Source organism: Halyomorpha halys, unplaced genomic scaffold, assembly GCF_000696795.3.
Source record: "Halyomorpha halys isolate HHAL.00 unplaced genomic scaffold, Hhal_1.1 Scaffold291.1, whole genome shotgun sequence".
NCBI classification, from domain to species: Eukaryota; Metazoa; Arthropoda; class Insecta; order Hemiptera; family Pentatomidae; genus Halyomorpha; species Halyomorpha halys.
The window spans coordinates 532847-558469 of record NW_027109101.1 but is presented as its reverse complement, the minus strand read 5'-3'; the positions used below and the strand labels follow the sequence as shown (position 1 = coordinate 558469).

The window sequence follows — 25623 nt, the reverse complement described above, 5'->3', positions numbered from 1 at the left end:
CGTCGGCATAAAATAAATAAATATGGTTTTGTTTATTTATGTTGTTCTTTGCTGACCGCACCCCCCCGACAAACTTCTCCAATTATTAAAAAATAGTTTCAAACATTTATAGTACTTATAAAAAGTTATTTTTTTTTTTTTTTTTTTTTTTTTTTTTTTTTTTTTTTTTACCACAGCCTGGATGAACTATGTCTATCCAGAATATTGGTTCCTCAGACTTCTGCTCAGTTAAGTTCTTTACTCCATAGTTCAAGGTTTATATTATCATTAACTATCTTCATGGAACTTCACCTCTTTCCTATGGACAATTTTCAAGCCTTATCTCCATTATAATTTTGTTTTAACACTTCTACTTAAAGATATTCCGTTTTATTCTTCAAGGTATATTTCTCGTTCAATTTGGGATTTATTAGAGAGATGAAAATAAAATGTTCCCTTGAATTGATTTATTTAATTTTCGATGTTTTTGTCTCTTTGGCTTCAGTGGATTTCATATGCCTGCTCATTATCTTTTACTTTATAAACATTAAACTGAATATGCCTTAGTTGTTTTTTTCTTTTAAGTGAAAACGCCACAGTGTTAAGTTCTTTCCATATAAGAAAAAAAATGAGATTACTAATTTAAATTGAAAAAAAAAAATTTCTGTGCTAAATCTACGATAAATGCACCCCTTTCCTCAAGAAGTTCCATGAGGGCTTCGGAGAACAAGACTTCAACGTGAGAGGCTTCTGGTTCGGAGCCCGAGAAACGATTCCCAGCACAACTAGAAGCTTCATGGAGGAACTCGGGGTCGATCATCACTCTGGGAATCATCCACCATCACATGCATGGAAATGAATGAGTAAGGGAGTTATCCAGAGGAGGGGTGGCATGCATACATCGCATATCTTGTTTTATTTGGCAGAACGTTCCATTTACTACGTCTTAATACTTACATAGAAGAGTATTACAACGCGTTAATAGTTTGAATGCAAAGGCAAGACAAAAAGGTGCAGAAGTACAGAAAGTTCAATTCTATATGGACAGGCGATCAAGTTTAATAATCAATTTCAAGGATCTATCAACCATTCTTAACAACTGTATGAATGTTTTATTCTTTTGCCATCACACGATACAGACAACATTAAATAAATTTGAGTAATGTACCTGAATTACCTTTTGGACAAAGAAATTTACAGGGATGGAATGAATTCACATTGTTTAATTTAAGACGTATTAACATAGATTAATGTACATACAAGATAACTGTGAGGACCAAAACTAAGGATTTCACATTTTTGTATAGAATTGGTTAAAAATGAATGCTAATCCATTAATATTTGTGTTGATGATATATATAACACTTAATAAGAGATATTGATTAAAAAAGTACTTAAACTGACATCCCAATTTTCATCGTTTGTGAATTCTGGTTCACTTACAAGTTCTATCTCTGGTAAAGAAGAAGATCCAACTCTGCTAGTGAACCTATCCATGACACGACGATCCTCACAGAACTCTATATGGCACTGTAATGAAAAATGAAAAAAAAATACAATAAAATCGTGGTAGATATGATATATTAAGTACCAATATCAAGGATTTACGTATTATATAAATATTTGGATGACAAATATCTACCACAAATTTATTTTATTTTTTTTCCATTTTTACAATACATATTCTGAACAGAAAGACAAGGTTTTGAATTCGTTCACTTGACATTGAATAAAAAGTGATGAAAATATTGGGATGCCATGGTGAAAATATTTGGATGACAAATATCTACCACAAATTTATTTTATTTTTTTTCCATTTTTACAATACATATTCTGAACAGAAAGACAAGGTTTTGAATTCGTTCACTTGACATTGAATAAAAAGTGATGAAAATATTGGGATGCCATGGTGTAAGTCCTTTAGGTTTAATACTAACCTTTAACGATTGATGTCAATTCAGAGACAATGGGACTTGATATAATTATAATAATGGTGGTAATAATTTAAATAATTTCCGCTTCCAGCAAATTGGTAAGCTATAGAGGTGGGAATACACTCTTAGTCAAAAAATCACGATACCTAGGCACTTTTTGAATCTCACAAGAAGACCAGGTTTTACATTATACAAAAAAGCTAATAAATTCAAAATTAATAAAATATCAACATTGCACCAGTTTATTCTTTTTATGACAAAATTAGAATTATATTGGCTTATAAAGGCATTTAATAACAAGTACCTTTCCTAGCTTTAATAATTGCTCTCACCCTTTTTTGTATACTCATATAAGTTTCATAATTAAATCTAAGGTTGTTGTCTCATTTCCCTCATACAAACATCATTATCATTTCGAGCACTATAGGAGGGAAAACCTGTGACCAAACTTTCCTTTCAAGTTCGCCAGACATGTAAGATGTTTAAACTCTTACTGGAAACTCAATACTATAAATACTTTATGTAATATGTAATCAGAAACAGGTGTCTTATTTGGCTGATCATTATCGTGCATAAGCAATGATTCAGCACAGTTGTGTATGTTACGACCATTACATGATCTTGTAAAATCATCTACACCAACCTTGAAGCATTCTAGCCCTCCCCCCCTGGTTTGGACTAACTCGCAAATGTCTTAAGTTTCTAACATGCGGCATTGGCTATGCTGCTCTCCAGGTCTTCATCAGACTCTTTTATGGTCGCCAGGATTGTTATGAACTACTCTTGTCTCAACAATTTTCAATTCCTCCTCAGTCCAAGTTTGATGTTCTCCAGCAAATCTTAAACTCTCTCTATGGTGTTTTGCACTAAGAAGGGAACTATCAAAGTTATTTTTGAGCTAAGGTTTGACTCAATCGATCTTCTTCTAATAGTAAATTCTGCAATTGATATTCCCAGAAAATTAGCTCGTTTTAAATGACTCTTGGTCTCTCTGTACCTTTTTTCACACCTGTACCTGGGCACTAAAATTGTTGAGTAATGATTATCAATATAACAAAGATTTTCCTTCTTTAGGAATAGTAAATATATTTCATGAATCATGGAGGATTAGACAGACTCATTATAACATTTTTTAAAAACAAACTAAATAAGAAAGAGACAATTTGATGAATTAAGGAAACAAAAAATAAACGCAGATTATGGGTGGAACTGAAATCAATTAACTCTATACAGGACAGCAGGTCATAATAAAACTGAGAGGAAGACCTGTTTCACTCCTTTAGTGCTGTCAGAAACAGGAAAAAAATAAAAATTTGTTAGCTGGACCAACAGGTCCAAGAGATCTCATAGCCACCATAAACCTATATACACAAATTCAAAAGTAGAAAGGATCAATAGAGGCTGCTCCTTTTCCAATAGCTACAGATGTCAAACAAAGGGATGGTCTGAGCCCACTCTAATTAACCAGGATGAAATCCATAAAATTTGTAAAAGGCGAACAACTGGAACAGTCATTAGTAAGTGGAACACGAGGAAGATACTCAGCCATGCTCTTCTTTTACATAAATATCATGTCGTTCTCATTTGTGATACAGAAAAGATATTGTAGCAAACTTTACTGGAATGACAGGAGGAACTTCAGTGAAAAGGGATAAGCATCAACTCCTCTAAGAGTAAAGTACTGCTCCTTTCCCTAGATAAGACAGTGGAGGTAAACAGTGGTTCATTATATTTGTCAATTGAACGAGAAAAGCAAAGGTCAGAAAGGCTATGGAAACTCAACCCATGATGTCATGTGGAAGGCCAAGAATTTTATATAAATAATGAATCTTTTTTGAACCGTCCTATAATTAGTACAAGAGCCCAGGAGGAAAAAATTCAGTTATTTCATCCCAATTTTTTATTACTGCAATAAAAACTATGTACAATTACTAGTAAAAATTGATCAGTCTCCCAAGTATAGGTATAGCGGAATAAACAATGGCGGCTGTTTCAAAACATTAAAAAAAATTAATTTACTATTCCGAGCTCTATATCGTTACAACTATCAATAACAATAGAAAACCTAATAGAACATCATTTAAAGTTGAGTAAATTTGCTAAAATATGAGCTCTAACACAGATATTTACGTTCAATAGGTCCCAAGATATAGCTTTTTAAAAAGCAACATTTCATAAAAAAAAAAAATCAGTAGTTAGTGAATTTATTTTAAGAAATCTATATCTCAAAAACTATTCGACGTACAGATATATACTAGCACTCAAATTAAATTAGTTTAATTTACTATACAGTAGATTATTATGTTTATCTTCATAGGAGGAGTAGTTTTTATGATATTGAACAAAATATATTCACACATGTTGATTTCTAGTTGTTGGAACTAAACTTTTGATGTAAGAAAAAATATATCTCCAGAACTATAAGACGTAGAGATGTCTGTTAGCACTCAAATTAATGCTAGTTAAATGTACTAAATAATAGTTTAAAATGAATGTTAATATCTAGTTGTTCAAATAATTTTTATTTTTGAAAAACATCTCAGGAATCTTTAGGCATACATATGTCTGACAGCTCTTAAAATAAGGACACTTTAACTTGCTATAAAGTAGTGTATGACAGTATCTTCGTATTGGTAGTGATTTACATATGAATATAAATTTTTCACATGAAATGTTGTCCGGACAATTATAAATTAATTTATTTCAGCAAATAACATAAAAACTACTGCTTCTACGAAGATAAACATCATAAGCTACTTTATTGTACATTACACTAGCATTAATTTGAGCGCTAATAGACATTTATACATCAAATGGTTTTTGAGATATAAATTCACAAATTTCAAATTCACCAACTTCTGATTTTTTGTTGTATTTTTGTATAAAATGTTGCTTTTTAAAACTATATCTCAGGAACTACTGAACATAAATAGCTAACTATTAGAGCTCGTATTTTGGAACATTTACTTTATTTTAAATGATTTTCTAGTAGTGCAGGTAGTTTTAAACATTATATTACCTTTTCATCCCTTTTCCATCAAGGCCGCCCCAGCTGATATGAGGTTCTGTGCGAACCTTCAATCCTGGGTTCCATGTGACATACATATGCCCTGGAAATTTCTTATGCATGCACAGATAATTGATAGTAATACCATATATATATATATATTTTTTTTTTTTATGACCACCTTCCTTGTCATTTTGATATACCGAAGGGTTATCTAAAGGTTGGGGAAGCCATAACCATACTCTCCTTCTAAGCAAAAATGATGCTAAGGGGTGGGGATTAGGCCACGCCCCTTGAAGGCAACTTAACGTTAAAGTTAATAGAGGTATTTCTGCCATAAATGTAATTATCTTTAAAGCCATTTATTTAATTACAAAGTGAAGAAGTTGTAGTAAAAGTTATTTCTAATAATTCGGTATATTTATAATAAAAAAACACAGAGCCTTTCTGGAGAAATTCCTGCTTCTTTCTCCGTTTCAGACTCATTTCAAAGTGAATATTAAGGATCCCAAAATATATTTATTGTTCTAAAAAGTAAGGAGTGAGTATAAAATTGAATAAACTTGGTCAATTTTTCAATTAATGTTTTCTAAGAACAGTTAATAAAAAGTTAATTTGTATTAAGAAAAACGTTATAATATAAAGTTTTATACAAATACATAATTGTTTCTGATATAATGAAGAGTTGCTTATTTGAAAAAAAAAGTAAATTTTTTTTTTTGGAATATTTAATGTTTACAACAAATTAGTGACTGATAATTAAGAGTAATTCAAAAAGACAATATCAAGCATGCTTTGAGTAACTCAATTTTTTTTTTAATCCCCCTGCCAATTCAACTCTCAAATATGGCGTATTGGATGCCACGCCTACAAAAGGAATAGACCCCGCCTTCTGGCATCAGTCGGAATGGAAGCGTGCCCCTCCATTATACTTCTTTTAAGTCTACAGGATGCTACCCTATTCTAATCATGATGGGGGTCAAGTTTTCATTTTGTGGGACCACTACAGAAATAAAAGTCTAATAAATGAGCCAGATTAAGGTGTCTTTTTAACTCATTTGATTATAAACGGCCCTCACTACCATTTTTTTTTTTTTAGGGATCCATCCATTATTAAGCCCTACAACTTCACAGGCCCATCTCATTCACAGCAATGCTACAACCTGAATTATACTAATTAGGTTCAATAGAGGTAAATAGACCACAAATTGAACTACAATATGTATACATTTATATATTTATAAAACAATAAGGAACTACAAAGTAATAACAATAGTATGTTAAATGCCCAATATAATATATATAGAAAGAAATATGAATGGACATAGAAAAAGTCACTGCCAATGATCTACAAATGTAATACACAAATAATATTATTAACAATATAATTTGTTAAATAACAAGAAAAAAAAATAACAATATAAACTTCTTTAGAATTTCAACAAATAGAAATATCTCTAAATAAAATAACAAATTATAATTGTATTGGTTAAATTAAGTAACAAATAAATAATTGGAATATATTACTTAAAACTCATTTCTGATCTAACAAATTATAAACTCACTTCGGCTTAGAATTCAGTTATAACATATCCTCCTCATGGTCTATAAAAACACTAGAAACCTAATTCTTATCACTGAACCATTACTGTTCAGATTCATACACTAAAATTTAATGTAATATTAGAACCATTACGATTGCACTTCTATCAACAATAAGAAATAGAAAACAAACAGAGTTGGACAGTAATGGTCAATTTTGAAAATCCAAACTAAAGCTCTTTAACCTTTGGCTAACGTTCCAATAATAGGGCCTGTGCAAGACTGATGAAGCCCCTTCATTTTGAAAGCAGGACAGATATGTTGACATTCTTTAAACCACAGGTGATTACATAAAAAGTGCTCAGTCTAATTCTGGAATTTAGGCAAACATATACCCAATAATTAATATATTTAAATTAAATATAGTTGATAGTTAATATTATATTCGAACTGTGTTGTTTAAAGTTAGAACTACTATAAGAATCAAAAAGAAGTTGTGTTTCTTGGAGTAATTAAATGATGACTATTATTTCTTACAATGAAATAATACCCTTTTTAAAATGTCCATTTAGAAATATTCAATTAATCATGAGAAGAGAATGAGCTAACACTTAAAAATAGAGCTGATTTGTGACTTTACACTGAATGTATTCTACAACAAATACATAATACTTTAAGCTACAATTTGAGAAAGAACTATTCTGGTGACTTTTAAACATGAATATAAGGATCTTAATAACCTTCAGATGACTTTATTTATAAGGACCCAATGAGGACTATATAAATTTATAAGTTCCTATATTCCTGAACTGACAAAGTTAAGCATAGTACTAAATTAAATATCTGTTCACTGAAGAAACACAACCTGTGGGGAACAATGGTCACAACTACAACAATATTATTGCTATGACAAAATTTTAGATGAGATATGCAATAATATATACACAGTAGTGATGCGATAGGGTGAATCAATAGTCACCATCATGATCTTCGCGCAAAAGGAGGTCGTCACGAGAAGGGGCAGGACCTCCGCTCAGCATGCTTCTTGCACTCTTCTTCTTCTTACCAGTAAATACCCTTGCCAACTGTGAGAACTTTTTCCTTGACACTGAAATAAATAATCTTGGAATAAAACTAAAGTCATAGTGATAAAAATTATCATCTGAATAAACAGTCCATTAAAGCAAACATTATACACTCTTTCAATCAAAAAAAGATGTTATCCTAATTAAAGAATAACTTTTACCAGTCTCTTATGGATTTAAAAAATCTAAAAAGACAATGCAATATTCACTTATAAAAAAGTAGAATTAATTTCACATATCCAAAGTCAAATAAATAAAACATTTTAAGAACAATATATTATTGTTATTTTACTATTTCACAGATTATTAATAAGTTAATAAGAATATTAAGGAATTATTAATATTATACCTTAAATAACAATATTTTACCATCAAAATTCTTTACCAATTCTCTTTTTATTTATTTCTGCATTTATAACAATTCTTATGGAATATATATCCTCCTATAAGATGTTAAAAGCCTAACTCTCTTTATCTATCAATATGGTTAATTAACATAACACAACTGATTTACAACTCAGTACAGTGCATTACAGGGCTACAGATGGGAGGTGAGCACAAAAATGGCATCATCATAAATAAATATGATTTAAAAATCATTTAGTTTTTTATTTTGACCATAAAACAAAAAAAAAAGACTATAAAAAGAAAATTCAGAATTTAAAGTATGTTTAAATAGTTCAACTAAATGCCTAAAGGTAGCAGGACAAACCAAATAATGGAGAAAATAAATAACTATGAGAGATAGTTGACCCTGGATGACTTGTACGAGACACTGATGAAACACAAATAAGTTGATGTAACTTTATTTAATGAAACGTTGGCACAATTAAATAAGTTATATCAACTTATTTGTGTTTTATTTTTACCACACCCCCAACCATCTTCTCCTCGTACTAGAAAATAAATAGTTCTGAATAGCATTGCTAGAGGCCAGCAACACCCAAACAGTAGTTTCTGAATTCCAAATATAGTTGGACAATATTTATAATAAAGTTCGACTAACTGTCCAAAGATAGCAGCACGAATCAAGGAAGGTAGAAAGCATTTTAAATATAAGAAGATGGTCAGGGTTGTGGTCAAAAAAAGAACAAATAGTTTAAACTATTAGTTCTTTTTTTTACCACAACCCTGACCATCTTATATTTAAATCTTTACGGTCAACTATATATACATACATAGAAAGAATTTTATATTATTGCTATATTAAATTAAAAATAAACTGCTAAAGTTAATTTACAAGATTTAAAACAAAGTATTTAATAGTATTTAACAAACCGAATCGATAGAATTTTAAAATGGAGTTAATTATTGAATCTTAAGGTTGGAAAAATTCTCTAATTAATTAAAAAAACAGAGAGCACAAATATTTATCTGTTGAACATAAACGTCCCTTTGCTTTGTGCCCAAAAACCGACACTCAACGGGTGGGCAAAAAATTTTAGCTATCTGTATACTAGCACTTGTGCATGTGCAAAAATGCCTAAGTTTAGCAAATGTGTAGAGGTACCTTCAGACTTTAGGAATAGATGGTGCTGGCTTCTTGCGGCAGTTATAGGAACTACCATTTTCTATCTTCCTTTAATTGTGCTGATATCCCAACTATTATTACGAATATTTTTCAGCTATATTTGGATTTCAGACATAACTGAACCCTTCCAATAATTAAATTAATACATAATAAATTAAAACAATTTAAATTATATAAACATGCATTTATCTCAAAGAAGTAAAATAATAAGCGAAAATATTAGTGGAAATAATAAATGTAAGCCTTACATTTGCCCATATTGCGGAGTCGTTCTTTAAACATGGCATCATCATCGTGGAGTCTACTTGGGAAGGCTGAAGATCTCTCTTCTGGAGGGCTTTCTGAAATTCAAATAGTTCCTTTCGTTACTTATTATAGTCCAAAAATAATTGATTAAATACACTATTGCACCAGATCGATATTCTATTAAAGTTGATAAAAATGAACAAACTATAAACAGTTTTTTAATGAATTTAAAGGCATTAAATATTAAGATCATTTGCATAAATATAGAGACAGTATTTGAAGATCATTGAACACAAAATAAAATCATTTAAAAATTTAATAGTAATTACTACAGAATGGTGGATAGAATAACGGATATTGGTAACACATTAAAACTGTACAATATAACTGTTACAATTTTACTGTAACATAAATATTAACTGCAAAACGTTCATTCAGTCTGAGGACCTCAATCCGATTGAGTTGCTTTGAAAAGAGCTTCAGAAAAAAAAAAAAACCTTTAGGAGGGAGTTTCTGAAAAGTTCTTGGAATATGGAATTAGAGAAGCTGGACAAACTGATAAAAAGAATTCAGGAGTGTTTTAAGCCATCTTGAAAAGTAATGGATTTTTCATTAAAAAAAAAAAAGTTTTACTATGTTACTCTAAAATTTTACTACACATTGTTTTTTCATTTGAAAAAATGTTTTGATGAAAAACAATTCTAGTTATATTTCATTTATTCCAAAACGTATTGAACAAAAAAAAATAATAGTCCTACATTTATGACTGGCAGTGCCTTTATAAAAACCCTTTTAAAATCAAATTATTCTATTTAAGCATTACATTCATCTAAATTTTAGACCTCTGTTCAACCTTTGAATCATATGTAAGCATAAATACAGTGTAAGGTGGGTAATCCGAACTTTGGTATTAAGAAAACTCCAGTAATTCGAACTGGAATAAAAAAAAATTTTTTTTTGAGCAAACAGCAAACAATAACATTTTTGTTTCAAATAAAAGTGCACATGTATAAAAGACATTTTTAATTTCTCTATCTATAGGCATGTTATTGTAATCACCTCAAAAATCGAAAGTGGAAATTTTTATTAGTTTTGATATCAGGTAATCTAATTCCTGTGGAAGTGTTCACTTTTCGTTGGAATTGGAAACATATAATATCTGTTGCGGTCAACACACTTTTAATTGTTTAAAAAGGCATATGTTTTTCTTTTGTTTTTTATATTGTAAAAAAAACACATTTTTGTGAGTCTCTTGGTATGCACACACATATCGTCTCCTCACTACACACACATAGTTGCCAGCATTCTGGCCATCTTCGCCGGCTTAGTCATTTTAGCCACAGCAGGCAGACTTATTCGACTCATCCTCCCAAAGGACAAGGTGGCCAGACGTACGTCGATCTACTTCCACGAGAACATCCACTCAGGACAGCAACCACAGCCGAACCCCTATCAATCACCGGTGATATAAGACTTTTTTTTTCTAGTTTGTATACTTTTTGTGTTCGATTAATTTTATTTTGCAATAGTGTTAAGCTTTCTTTTTTTACTAGTTTGTATATTTTTTGTGTTCGATTAATTTTATTTTGTAATTGTGTTAAGCTTTCCTTTTTTTTCTAGTTTGTATATTTTTGTTCCTTTTATTATCTTTACTTATTTAAAAATAGAAAAATAACAAAATTCGACTATTCCTTTCTTTGTCTTTTCACGGTTGGGCTAGTAAAGGTTCCTTTCGAACCCCAACCCGCCGTAACAATATCTTATTACATAAATTATTTGAATCTCTAAAACTAATTTAATTAATAGTAGAAATATGTAAAAAATTTAACAAATTTTGTTAGTGAGCTCATTTTTTTTTTTTTTTTTTATCACTTTTTAAATAAAACCATAATAAAAGAGTATTTTTTATTTTCATTTATAATTTTTTTCACTGGCCTGAGGTGGAAAACAGAGAATGATATACAATTGCAGCAAGCCATTCTCTTACAACCTCTGAGAGAATAAAAAATAAAATAAATAACACTTCTTTTAAAAATATTAATTTTAATTTAATTTAATTAATTAAAAGCTGTCAAATTTCCAATAAAATATGTAAAAAAAAATAATTAAATAAATAAAAATAGTTATGTACGTTTATATCGTTAAATTTTTGTCCACTATTTTTCCTAATATTTTCTGTAATAAAAATTTTTCAGTAATCCGAACACCCCCTCCCCTGCAGCAATTAGTTTGGATTACCGAGATTAAAATGTATTGAGGAAAGTAAACCATAGATATGAGTTTTATAGTGTAGTAAAATTGTAATTTAATATAGAAGTAATTGTAAACCAATTTCTTTCAATTGATTGTGATGTAATACTATTTGAAAAATATGATGGTAAAAAGTATGTAAGCTCAAAGTTTTCTAAATTAGATCTAAAAATAAATAGACCTTGAATAAAGGGTGACCCCTCATTTTATATTAATTTTTTTTTTTTTAAAAACCTCGACCTGTTAGAGCAAATAGGATAACAGCAGAATTAAGTAATTTTAATTTTTTATTTAATAGGGAATGAGTATATTTTAAGTACCATCATCAAGGGCAGACAGAAAATCCTTATTCCACCTCAGTTCAGACATAAACTCTTCATTCTGTAACAACATTGCTATCCTCTCATCCTCAATGTCAGATTCAATCTGAAAAGAATAAAAAAATACAGAGATAAGTAAAAGTAAAAAGTATAATGGAGGAATAACAATTTCTGTTAAATTTGGCTGATAAAACGGACTTACAAACTGATAGGATGGATTAGAGTCTAATAATTTCAATTCGTCAATAAGGATAGAGCCTATTTTTGATGCAGAAATAAGATGTATAGACAGTGGCATTGCACAGTGGGGCGGATGGGGTGGCATTTTAAGGGGGAGCAAAATTTCACGATAGATAATAACAATATTTCGAAAAAATTTGAACCATTTCATTCCATAACTTTTTTATTCATAACCTGTACAATGCACAATAAATATGAGGAGAAGATGGTCAGGTAGTCAACAAAGACAAAAATTATTAATTTGTGCCGACATTTCAACCTGAATTTCAGGCCTTCACCAGGACTTAAAAAACAAAATGAGATTACAACCATATCAGAGAAACATAAAAATAATAATAAAAAACTAGTAAATATATATAACAATAAATTAAGAAGATAGTAAGTAGTTGATACTAATAGAAGATAATATATAATATTGTAGAGGTAACAATTAGACAAAAAAAATAATAAAATTAACAGACAGTAATCAAGTAAATAAAGAAATCAGTATAATGGAAGGTGCGGGAGAAAATGTAAATAATGAGTAATGGAAATAACATAATAAATTATGTAAGTAATGTATAAAAAATAATGAAAAACAATTTAATAAATCAACATAATGCAATGTATGAAAAAAGTCTTTAGAATTACAATATATTTTAGTCTTTTAAATTGAAATACTTAAATAGGGGGCTAACACCCATTCTACGCCACTATATATAGACAACAATAGTCTATGAATTGAAAAAGACTTCATTTGTACGACCAATTTTCACCTATCATTTTATGATCAGACATTGTTCTGACGGAAAGTCCTCTAGCTGAAGCTTAATCAGATGTACTGTATAATCTCACAAATTTTGACCTGTATACCACTACACTGATGATGCTTGAATGGGAAAAAATTAAATGTGTAAATAAAGGTTTTTTAATTATGAGATTTTTTTTATCTTTTTTCGATAATTTTAGTAATTTAATCGATCAACATTTATAGCCTCCATAGCATTATCTTATCAATTAATCCTACTTTGACACAAAACTCAGAGGTACATCACTTTATAGTTAATTTTAACAGTTTAATAAATAAAAATAAAAGCACATGAACACATGATGCTCCTTATTAGACCACAAATAAATTCATCCATAAAGACCTCAGCGTCCCATTTGTTGTAGATTTGGTCTGAAATAGATATACCTCCCTTCATTCTGAAATCCTTACCCACCCAAATACACTAATCTCTCATCCTTAACAATCTCTTATAATCCTCCGAGGCATCTGAAAAGAAGATGAAAAGAAGAAAATGTGAACTTTTCATTATAAAGCTGTCAATACTATCGTTAGCTGTCCATTTCTTAAATTTCAATTAAATTGAAAGATTTTCTTTATATCCAACTTGTCATTAATATAATGAAAAATAAATAAATAAAAATTTATGAATTATAAAATAAAAATTAATAAACAATCTCTTATAATCCTTACAACCTTAACAATCTCTTATAATCCTCCGAGGCATCTGAAAAGAAGATGGCCATGGGATCTTCTATTTTTTATATTTTTATATTCTAATATTTGTTATATAGGGAAATATGTTGATAAAATGAAATAAGGGTTGTAAAATGGAGGGAAAAGAAAAAAAAAAGGGAATAAATTGAAAAGCTTGTATTTAGTTTCTAGACTGATATTAATTGTAAAAGAATACTGTGGGGGAAAAAAAATGTTATCTTTCTATTATATTGTATCATATCAAAAAAATGTAATTTATAAATTTATATATGTCCGATCACGGATTGATCAGTATGCTGTGTAATGTAGCAACCCGATGTATTTGGGCAGCATGATTGAATAAATTTCTTTCTCTTCTCTTCTAAGGAAACGATTGAAGTACCACCATTGGGTGGTTCCTTCCCAAGATTGTCATATGTTATGAAACATTTATCATATTTATTTATCGTATTTTTTTTTTTTTTATACAGTTGTAAATTTCAATAAAGAAATTTTAAAAAATCGCCACAGCGTACAAAGCTACCTATGAATATATTCTAAAGATAATTGAAGATGTTATTGGATGATTGGGTTGTGTAACAAATAGTAAATTTTAAGAAAATAAAGTTCAATTTTTTCTGTTTGAGCTTGTGTTTAGAACTGAACACAGCCCCTTCTACATCTAGATATCTCAGTTATTAATTGGATTTTGAGGTAAGAGTACCTCACCCTAGCTAGATACGCACTTAACCCCTTCATCCACAATAAAGATTCAAAAAATATTACAAAGCCCCTTCATCCACTTACCCCTTCAATTATACTTTTCATTGTTTCCTATCGATTTAAAAGTTTAAATCTAATAATTTATTAGGATAGTAAATTTTATAAAAAATGATTTATTTAAAAAAAAAACAACCAAAATTATCATATGCTTAGAAGCTATTAAAAACAAAAGCTGCGATAATAGGCCTCAATTGGCAATTACTAAGAGCCCTTAACTAGCCCTGATTGGAGCTAACGGCTTAGCTACCAATTGTTCAATTGATAAAATAACCTCTCCTCCTCTGGTTCCCTCAATCATACCATTGTGTATATACAATGCCATAAAGCAAACATTTTCTGGAGCAACAAAACATGTTGAAACATATCTATAAGGAAACCTACCAACACCTTTCTACAATTTATCTATATAATCTGATGAATATCCTTTTAAATTATGATCAACTTGAATTATGAATTATAATCAAATTTATCTTTAAGACAGTAATAAGATTTTCTATTGTTTATGAGCTATGTTATCAATAAAACCTAAAAACATAATAAAGAAATAAAATGTAATGATTTCATAAAAACCAAAGAAATTCTTGATAAGATATAGTGAATGGAAAGTTCCCTTCCTTATTTAAACTGTTTTTTTAATTTTATTTAATTACATCTAATAACGACATTTTGGGGCTGTCACCTCATCATATATGAGGTAGATATATTTAATCAGGTAATTGTTTTAAATTAAAAAAAAAAAGTGGTATATTTATCAATTGTTGTATGCATAAAATGAAAAGTGTGAATTTGTTTGTAGATATCTGATGATGGAGTGACAGCCCTGAAAAAAAAAAAAACTCATCCAGTAGAACATATAACTTAAAAAGAAATTCTTAAGATCCCAAATTTTTAAAGGGATAGAAATCACTGCAAAAGTTTATATTTTTGTTAAACACTTTCAACAAATACTAATGATTTTATCCTATTCGATAACATAAGTATCTAACCTCACAACCATATCTCGACCGAATTAAGTTTATTAAATGATTTGTAAAACAGAAATTTAATCATTAATAACTAACTATAGTTTTAAAATGAAGTGCCTCCGCTTTGAGCCTGTGCTTCTCCCTTCTCTTCCAACGATGCCTCAGCCTCAACTTATTGAAAAGAGAAGAAAACCACATGATACATCTCCAACCAACAGTCAGACAAAATCTCCTTCCCCACAACCCCCACTCCAAACTACTACTACCAACGGAACAGGCTCATTAGCTTCATTCTCAGCCATTGTTTGGCATGGGAAAGTTGAGATAAACATGATATGAAAACCAGCAGTCTTCGAGGAGAAACATGGTAAATGATTAGGAGAAAATTATGTAAAATAACAACTTTCTATTTGTACGTGATTAATTAGATATGTAGTTATCGTAATTAATAATTAAATGTACTTTATTTATTCAAATCTAAGCAGAACTATAAACTGAAAAATTGGTACTAGAGAAAAACGTTTAAAATTGACAACAACATTAATCTTTAAACAACAGCACAAATAAAATAGATAATTTAATAAAGTAATTATAAATAAAAATTAAAAAGCTAAGCTAGATACATTGCCGTCCCATTGTAACATCTCAAAAAATAGTTATTTTGAGAAATGCATTTAATATGAGTAGGATAAGACCTATATTGTAAAACATAGAATTATAGTAAAATACATGTCATAAAATTTAAGGAAAAAAAAATATTTGAAGATATTACAGTTTTGAACTGAACAGATCTTACCCTTATTGCTAAGAATACATGCATATCTCAAAATAACTATTTTTTGAGATGTTAAGGTGTTGAACTGAGACAGCAATATATCTAGCTTTTTAATTTTTATTTGTAATTACTTAATTAAATTATCTATTTTATTTGTGATATTAAATAGGGACCACGAAATATAAAATAATTATCAATATTCAAATTAAGTGTGGCTTGAGATCCAGGCAAATATAACGGTGTGTGTGAGTACATATTTATATTTAGTTAAAGGTTTTTTTTTTTTCATATTGTGTATTATAGACAAGTTCAATAATATAATAAGGTTTTTAAAGCTATTGTTAAAAAAAAAAAGTTAGGAAGAGTAGATACTGAAACTTTACTGTTATTGAGTATGGCTTAAGAATTATGGTAAAAAAAAACTTGTCTGTGATACCTTGTAAGTCTGAAAAAATCAGCAATGTGAATTTTACACTATTTAAATTAAAATGTGGAGAAGATGGTTGGGGGTGCGGTGAGCAAATAAACAAAAAGTTATCAATTCGGGCCGTCAGCAAAAAAAATTTTTGTTTATTTGCTGACTGCACCACCTCCCTGCCAACCATCTTCTCCATATATTAGCCTACAATTAACTATTAACATCTCATTACTTAAATTTAAAAAAATTTAAATCATTCAAGAGACATCTCGGACCAATCCTCATACTTCGAACTTCAAAAATTCATTCAATATATCTCCAGAATGACGTGTTAGTTATTTACTTTTTAAACAGTACAAAGATTTTTTTCAGACTTACTAAGTATCACAGTTTAAGCAATGATATGATAATTTTCCATCCTTTAAATTATTTTTTTTTAGGAATATTAACAGAAATTAATCACATTTCTTAATTAATTTCTGTTTATTAAGATTGTTGAGGTGAAAAATACATAATAAAATATTATCAATATTCTATATTTGTATTTACAGAGTTTCAGATTTGCCCATCTTTAAGTACTTATATTCCTCATTATTAAACACATCCATTTCTTTTTTGAATTTTTAATATCTTAATTGAAATTTACAACTGTACATTATATTTTACATTCAGTAAATTTGATCTCAGTTAAGTGATACAGGCGTAGACAATGGAGTGACACAGGTGTGTAGAGAAACTACTCATTGGTAGCACTAATGACGTTTTTACATTAGCAGGTCTCTTGGCCGTCTTCTTTTCAGATGCCTCGGAGGGTTGTCAGGAATGGAAGAAGAGGCAAGGTTAGAAACTAGGGGGTTTAGATTGTCAGGGAGTTTAAAATGGAAGGAATATCTGGTACGGGTTAGTTCGGATACATATGGAACATTAAGGTCTTTATGTATTATTCTATTTGTGACAAAGTAAGGAGCATTGAGAATTTTATGAAGGAATTTGGATTGTAAGGATTGGATACGAGAGGAATTTGAAGGTTTAGTGGAGCCCCAAAGCTCAACTCTGTATATTCAGATAGGCCTTATTATAGTCCAGTAGATCAGTCTTTTGTAATGAATTTTTTTAAAAATTAAGTGACTATATGATAAAATAAATGGATATACTAAATAATGAGGAATATTAGTACTAGATAGATGGGAAAAAGTGAAACGTTGTACAAACAAATATAGAATAACAATAGTATTCTAAAAAAAAAAATTTATTTTTCATCTCAACAATCTTAATAAAAAAGAACAAATAACTTCCAAGGAAATAAAATCCAGAATTAATTTCTGATTTTGAATTAATAATTATATTTCAATAATAGATATGATCTTTGTCATATTAAATGCAACTTTGGAGGTAATAAGAGGTAATAATTACAAATTTTTAGGAACCTATCTATCTGCGCTATATTTTAGTCCAGGTACGAGATCAGCTCCAGAATTAATTTAATCAGAGTTTAAAAAAGAGCCAGTAAAATTCCTAAACATACACTACATGCATGAGAGTGTTCAAAATTTCAAGATTGATCAATCAAATATTCAATATTAAAAATTGAATTTCTACAGCAACCACAGTATTATTTTTATCATCAATGCCAATATTTGGAAATCTAAGACCTTCAAATCATGTATTACTTTTTCATCTCCAAACTACTTTTAATATGATGTCCTGATGTTCGACACGTTTAGGCAAGAGTCCTTCAGCTCATGGTTTAGAATGGTAGGGTTCGATTCCCATCTGGGAATCCCGTGCAATGAATCTTGACACTCCCATTCTTTTGGAACCCAACCCAATGTCAGGAATTAGCAAAAAGGCCCACATGAAGGACTAGCTCCCCATAGTAGTAACAATATTATCAGTATTACATTGAAAAGCATTTAGCATACAAGAATAGGGAAAAAGATATTATATTTATTTTCACATAAATTCTTGATAATTTTAGAAACAATTAATATTCGAAGGAATCTCTATTATTTAAAAATTATCAATTTCTTTGCATACTTATTATTTTTTCTTTACTCATCGATAACGGATCAACAAATATGAGGAAGAATAAAATGATAAACGGATTTTGATAAGTAGATCCTAAATTATGGATCAGTAAAAATAATAGAAAAATAACATGGAGCAACAATTCAAATACTTTAAAGGAACAACATGCAAAAATATTAAAAGGAACAACAAGCAAATAGACTAAAAGCAAATCATGCAAAAATACTATAAAACCTCAATTATCTGCACTAGATTAACCTTCTTTCCAAACAAATCAACAGAAAAAAACAGCAGTTCATTTTTATCTTACAAAATATTTATCCTAAAATTTGAGAGCTGAAGGAGAAAACAAACATCCATATAGAAATTTAAATTTAATTAATTACAAATTCAGATCTGTAATTTAAAATTTTCTTTGACAATTCTATAAACACAAATATTTTTAACTTCCTTTCATTCATCAAATATTCAATCAAATACTTGAAATTCATTTACAATCTGATTAAAATTGTATTTGTAGTTTGTAGATTGTAAATGTATTTGTAATTGTATTGTAGTTTATATTCACTATGAATAGATGCATAGAAAATTTGAATGTAACATTATTTTTAGAACAACGTTGATTGAACATGTGTAATTAATAAAAGAAAGACCAAAATAACTCAAATAGAAAATAAATTGAAGAGAAGATGATCGGGAGTGCAGTCAGCAAAAAATACACCTATAAACGAAACATATTTTTGTGCTGACGTTTCGACCTGAATTTCAGGGCTAAAAAAATTTTTTTGGGGGGTTTTTAGTTTTGTTAGTTTTTTTCCAACCCTAATGAAGGCCTGAAATTCAGGTTGAAACGTTGGCACAAATAAATAAGTTTAGTTTTGCACCCCCAACCATTTTCTCCTCATATTTATCTAACTATTTACACCTCAATAAACTATTTATTATGGGCCAACAAACGAAAATTTACATAAAAATGAACATTTATTTTCTTCATTTTTATGTATATTTTCACATATGATTTTTAAACACACCATTGTTAATTTTATTACCTTACTCTGTTAATTAATTTTAGTTGTTTGTACCTTTTTTAGCCCTCATGAAGTCCTCCAACGTTGGGCAAAATGTTGGGTTATAATAAATAGGTTAATTCCTATTTAAGATATTTTTACCCCACCCCGACCATCTTCCTTGAATTTTCAAAAGAAGCAGCTATGTAACAAGGACTTTCTCCCTCTTAGCGCCTTCTGAAAGTAATGTTTTTCTTCTTTCGACATTTTTTTTTTTCAGAAACTATTGGTTTTATCTACTTACCCTTTTTATTAATTTTCTTAAATGATTTTATCTAGAATCATAGCATACATATTGACATCAATCGTTATTAGCAAACAAAATATGTCAAATGATCGGATGATGTAAAAATATTTACAGTGAATTTTAAGCTGAGCCATAGTCAATAAAAGTGAGCAATGACTAAATTATTTGCATTATGATTTCAGAGGAACATAATATGAATAAAACAAAACAATGAAAACACAAATCAGTCTCATTATTTCTGAAAAATTATAAAACAAAACCGATCAGTTTGGCCTCTTTGGAAATATATTTTTTTGTCTAAGCTGAGGAACTTGTGTTTATAGATGTCATCAGAAATTTTTTTTTAAAGATATTGTGGTGATAGTATAAATACGTTTGAAAATAAAAGAATTGGAAGGTAGCAAGTCCAATTTGATCCTCAAAAATAGTTATATTTATCTCAAACTGCTGTTTTTTTTCTTATTTGGTTAAATTCACCAATTCCTTTTTTAGTAGAAAGTTTAAATACATAATTCTGTTAATAATGAAATGGATATTCCTTTAACCATAACTTTTGAATATCCAAGCCTACCTCTGACTTTTCACTGCAGTTAATTGAGGTAACAGCATCGCTATAAAATTTATTGAAACAGAGACGAGCCCTAACATTTAGATACAGACCTGCCTCTGATCAGGCAGGAGCCTAAGGAAGCCTGGTGGGAGCGGCTGAAGGAGAGCAGGTCGCCACCCCTTCAGCGCAGACAGTGGCTCCCCGCTAGTCTTGTTAGTTCCACTCCTGCAACAAAACCACTGTCACAATGCAACAAAAGTGTCTACGCAATACGACTCGTTTACTTACCGAGCAGGTATCTCAGCAGCAATGACCTTGCTCCGTTCCATTTCGTTATCAGAACTCATTGATAGCAGCTGGTCTATGGTAGCATCTACAGCACCTTGGTTAGACCTTAACACAACCTGTAACAGCCAAATGAATCTCATTTACTATGTCTCTACTTTTCTAAAACAGAGTGAGTTTTTAAAAATTACATACTTAAATAGGTTGCAAATGAGAACTTATGAATGGATATATATTTCCTATTTATTTCATAAGATCTCTTGATACAACAGATCCTAATAGCTTACTAGACTGAAACAAAAACTGAAACCTCTAAAAATTTTTAACATTTTTGTGTTTTTGTAGTGGATCAGGCAGGGTTTTATAACAAAAGACAAAGAATATATTTTGCACTAATGGATGCTCCAAGCCAACAGGCCCAAACAAATGAAAGTCTAGCTGTCCCATAGTCTGAAACAGTGTTGCCATCCACTGATTTATTTACCATTACATTTAAAGACTATTAAAATTACAGATAAACATTATTAATTACAAATCAAATTATAGTACTAAATTTCTACAACAGTTTTTTTATAACCCATTATCAGAACGACAGACATTCAGCAACTTACAAACATTCATTGATTATATTAATTTATCACAATTTTTTCATAAAATAATATTGAAATAAGACAATGTAGTTAGGTATCTAAACAAGTTTTTGTTGTAAAATAAATTAATACATATTTATATTTATTTGTTTTTGTTTAAAGATATAAAAATTCTAAGTCATTAATTATACCCCAATCTGCCACTTCATTATTAAATAAATTAAGAACTACAAAATGTTAAAAATAATAATCATTCAGGAATAATGATCAACATCTGGTCTGATCATTTGAGATTAAGCATTTGTAATTTATTATCCATTATAGTTCATTTATTTATTCCCAACATATTTTTTTAGAATTTATTTAATTTTTATTAATTCATAGATATTTTTTATTATATTTGTTGGTTTTTATTAATCAGTTTTAATAATGGGTTTTATTTGTCTACTTAATTTAGTTTTAGTCTATAACTCTTTACAGTCTATAATTCATTATAGTATTTTTTTAAGCAAACGAAAGTTATGTTTTGTATAGTATTCAAAATAGAAAAAAATCACGAGGATATTTTTTTCAAATGTAATAAGTTAATGCAAGTATGAAAACGAGTGTAATATTATATTTTAATAATTAAAATTACAACAAATCAGATAGAGATCAAAATTTTATTGAGCATTGGCGGATGTGCGAAGATATAAAACTTGCAAATATGAGAAAATAGGATACTATTGCACATATTACATTATATTAATATTTACAGCCAAACTGGAGGGGGCGGAGGGACACATGATAAAATTTCACTCTAGGCATCTAGGATCCATGTTATAACCCTACCTATTAATACACCCAAAAGAATTCCAAAGAAATAATATAATGAAATCAAATAAGATAAAAACTAGACGGTGATTGGTATCATTTAAAAAATTAAACTCCAGGACTCTATATTATTTGAAAATATAATAGCTATAATGAAGACATAATAGATGTAAAATGGATCTCTAAAGAACTAATAGTAATTATCTAAGAAACATGTATATTAAGTTTTATCAAAATCAACAGTCCTTAAGTTTTGATGGACTTCTCTACCTCCTCACCCACTAAGGCCTGATATAAAAATAAATAATGCTCAAAACTATACTAAAGAAATAGTTTTGAAAAATCTGTTTATTTATTGATCCTATCATAAAATGTAAGAAATAATATATCATAATACTATTGATGTCTTTCAGATTATCTGTTGAGGTTTTAAAAAACCACAAGGGTTAAAGTTGTCACCATAAATTATATTTACACCATACACAGTTTATCAAGAATAATTATACAGGACAGCAATTCACAAAATATAATGAACTAAATGAGCCAATGAATTACATAGAATTAAGAATATAATATGTTATCTTTAATAAACATACACAAGAAAGGTTTTTAATATTATGGCAATATTATTATTTGGTATGATTTATTAACCTTATCAGAAAATAGAGTGATAAACTTGTCATCTAAAAAAACTTAGTCGTAAATCACTTCAATAAAAAAAAAAACAATACAGTATTCATGATAGCATCGTAGATTACGATTTATTATGATGAGCTAAGTAGATTAGATAGTAATGAATAATCATTACAAGGCAAAAAAAGTAGTAATAGGTTAAAACTGGTAATTATAGTACTAATAATATATTTAATATAAATTAATATTTAGGCTAAATAAGATATAGTACATGTAGTACAAGAGCCCAAAAGGCAGTTATTTCACCCCAATTTATTATTACTTTAATAAAAAATATGAATAATTACTAGTAAAAATTGATGAGTCTGCCAAGTATAAGTAGGGGGAATAAAAAATGGTGGCTGTTTCAAAATGTTAAAAATAATTAATTTTTTTAATCGGAGCTCTATACCTTTAAAACTACCAACAACAATAGAAAAATGAGCATCATTTAAAGTAGAGTAAATTTGCTAAAATATAAGCTCAAATAGAGCTACTTTCGTTTAATAGTTCTCTAGATATAGCCTTTTAAAAAGCAACATTTCATAAAAATGTTGTATGAAACGTACTAAAAGATCAGTAGTTATTGAATTTATTTTGAAAAAATCTATATCTCAAAAACCATTCAACATACAGATGTCTATTAGCATTTAAATTAAAGCTAGTTTAATGGGCTATACAATAGTTTATGACGTTTATTTTCGTAGGAGTAGTAGTTGTTATGGTATTTGGTAAAATAAATTGATATTTAGTTGTTTGGACAAATTTTCATGTGCCAAATTTATATTCATATGTGAATATCATAAAAACTATGATATTCACATATCTTACCCCTAGATAAGTATCATATAGAAGATAAGATAGAAGATAAGTATCATACACTACTTTGTAGTAAGTTAAATTTCCATTATTTTGAGTGCTGGCAGACATATTTGAGACTTATGGGTCTAGAGACATATTTTTTCAAAAATCAAACATTTTATACAAACAACTAGAAATTTACATTTTGTGAGTTTATTTTTTCAAATATCATAAAAACTACTACTCTTACAAAGATAAATGTTATAAACTATTATATAGTAAATTTAACTAGCTTTAATTTGAGTGCTGACAGACATCTGTACGTCCTATGGTTTCTGAAATAAAGTTTTTCAAAACTCAAACTTATTGTCTGAACTACAAATCAATTTATTTTAGGAAATATCATGAAAATACTATTCCTACGAAGGTAAAGGTCATAAACTACTTTATAGTACGTTAAACTAGCTTTAATTTGAGTGCTAATAGACATCATACGTCACATAGTAGATATTTCATACGTCATATAGATTTTTCAAAATAAATTAACTATCTACTAATCTTTCAGTAGATTTTTAAGAAATGTTGCTTTTTAAAAAGCTATATCTCGAGAACTATTGGACGTAAATAGCTCTATAGGGCTCATATTTCAGCAAATTTACTCTCCTTTAAATAATGTTCTTTTAAATTTTCTAGTGTTGTTGGTAGTTGGTTTTAAGATATAGAGTTCCGAATGAAAAATTAATGTTTTTTAAGGTTTTGAAACAGCCGCCATTTTTTATTCTCCCTACCTATACTTGGCAGACTCATCAGTTTTGACTAATAACATAGCTTTCTTTAAAGTAATAAAAAATTGGGGTGAAATAACTGCCTTTTTTTCTTCCCGGCTCTTGTACTAATAATTATATTGTTATAATGGTTTGATAAAGCATAAATAAAGTGTTAAATCAAAAAGTTCTAGAACACCTGTACTTCTACTTCTTGCACTCTTCACTTCATAAGTGGTTGGCATTAAAAAAAAGACTGGTTTATCCAAGTTCAAAAGTAAATAATATCTTGCAGCCACTCTTTCGTAACCACGATAAAGATAAAAAACTATGAAAAAATATGGTCTTAAATAAAACCAATAGGAGATTATGGTCAAGCATCTAAAAACCTATACACTAAAGGTTCATGAGAGCTCCTGGTTTCAACTCTTGATTGGGGTTCAATATTCACTCAGGTACATCAGTAAAATAGAGGACGGTCCGGCGAAATAAATTTTGATAATACCACTCTGGTTAAAACAGGATGACCAGTAGATAACTTCTGGGTTAGTATACAATATTCTTAAAGGATTGTAGGAGTGCCTGCACTATAATATGTTAGGCCATCGCTACTAATAAAATAAAAAAACTAAGGTTATTCCTACTTGAAAGTAGGAAAAGATGTTTTCCTACTTTGAAGCTCATAAAAACAACAGACCCAAAAATTTGACTGAAAGCTCAGATAATGGACATATTTTCAATAACAGCCATTAAGTGCAAAAGACCAAATCTTTGATATCACCATTAAACCACATTTGCTGATAAATGGATTAGTTTAAATTTACATTGACCTGAAATGAATATTAAATGAGCATTCTTTGAAGTTTTATAAAAATAACCATTTCATATACAAATGTTATAATGTCAATAGTAAATATTGGATTAAAATAAGGAATGGCCACAAAGTAAAAATTACCTCAATGACATCTACATCCATTGTAGGAAACATTGTTTTAAAATCTTGCATGGCCTGGTTAAATTCTAACTCAGTAGTTTGCTGTATGCCTTCCATCATATATTAGTATTATAAAAACAAGTTACAAATAAGTTGTCATAATAAAACTGAAATCAAACTGTCAAAGTCCTTCCTTGTAGAAGCATTCCATTTCATTGAATCGATTTAACTCCATTAAACGCAATAACTTTAAATTAAATAGATCTTAATAGAACTAAAAATGACAAATTAACTAAAGTAGTCTCTAATCAGATAGCAGGCTAAATCCTAAGGTT

The 25623-nt window shown here is 29.1% G+C and overlaps 2 protein-coding genes across 3 annotated transcripts in view; one reads left to right on the top strand and one right to left on the bottom strand.

Moving 5' to 3' along the window:
• The window catches only part of LOC106680822 (small ribosomal subunit protein uS3), a 14500-nt gene extending 8155 nt beyond the window's left edge, over positions 1 to 6345 (top strand). Inside the window, exon 5 of the mRNA XM_067047327.1 lies at positions 6020 to 6345. The gene's annotated coding sequence lies outside the window, so the exon portion shown is untranslated. The remainder of the gene's footprint in view (positions 1 to 6019) is intronic.
• Positions 6135 to 25623, bottom strand: LOC106680823 (CUE domain-containing protein 1). 2 transcript variants are annotated; one of them, XR_001343143.3, is made up of 7 exons: positions 25310 to 25623; positions 20718 to 20833; positions 20540 to 20654; positions 11895 to 12000; positions 9327 to 9419; positions 7229 to 7570; positions 6135 to 7193 (listed from the first exon to the last, which is right to left on the bottom strand). XR_001343143.3 is itself a non-coding variant. In XM_014420789.3 (6 exons), exons 1-6 carry the CDS (start codon positions 25406 to 25408, stop codon positions 7431 to 7433), a joined length of 669 nt encoding a protein of 222 aa, XP_014276275.1. In that variant the 5' UTR covers positions 25409 to 25623; the 3' UTR covers positions 6135 to 7430. The 2 variants fall into 2 exon arrangements, 1 of the variants encoding a protein (XP_014276275.1); XM_014420789.3 differs by having other exon boundaries at positions 6135 to 7570.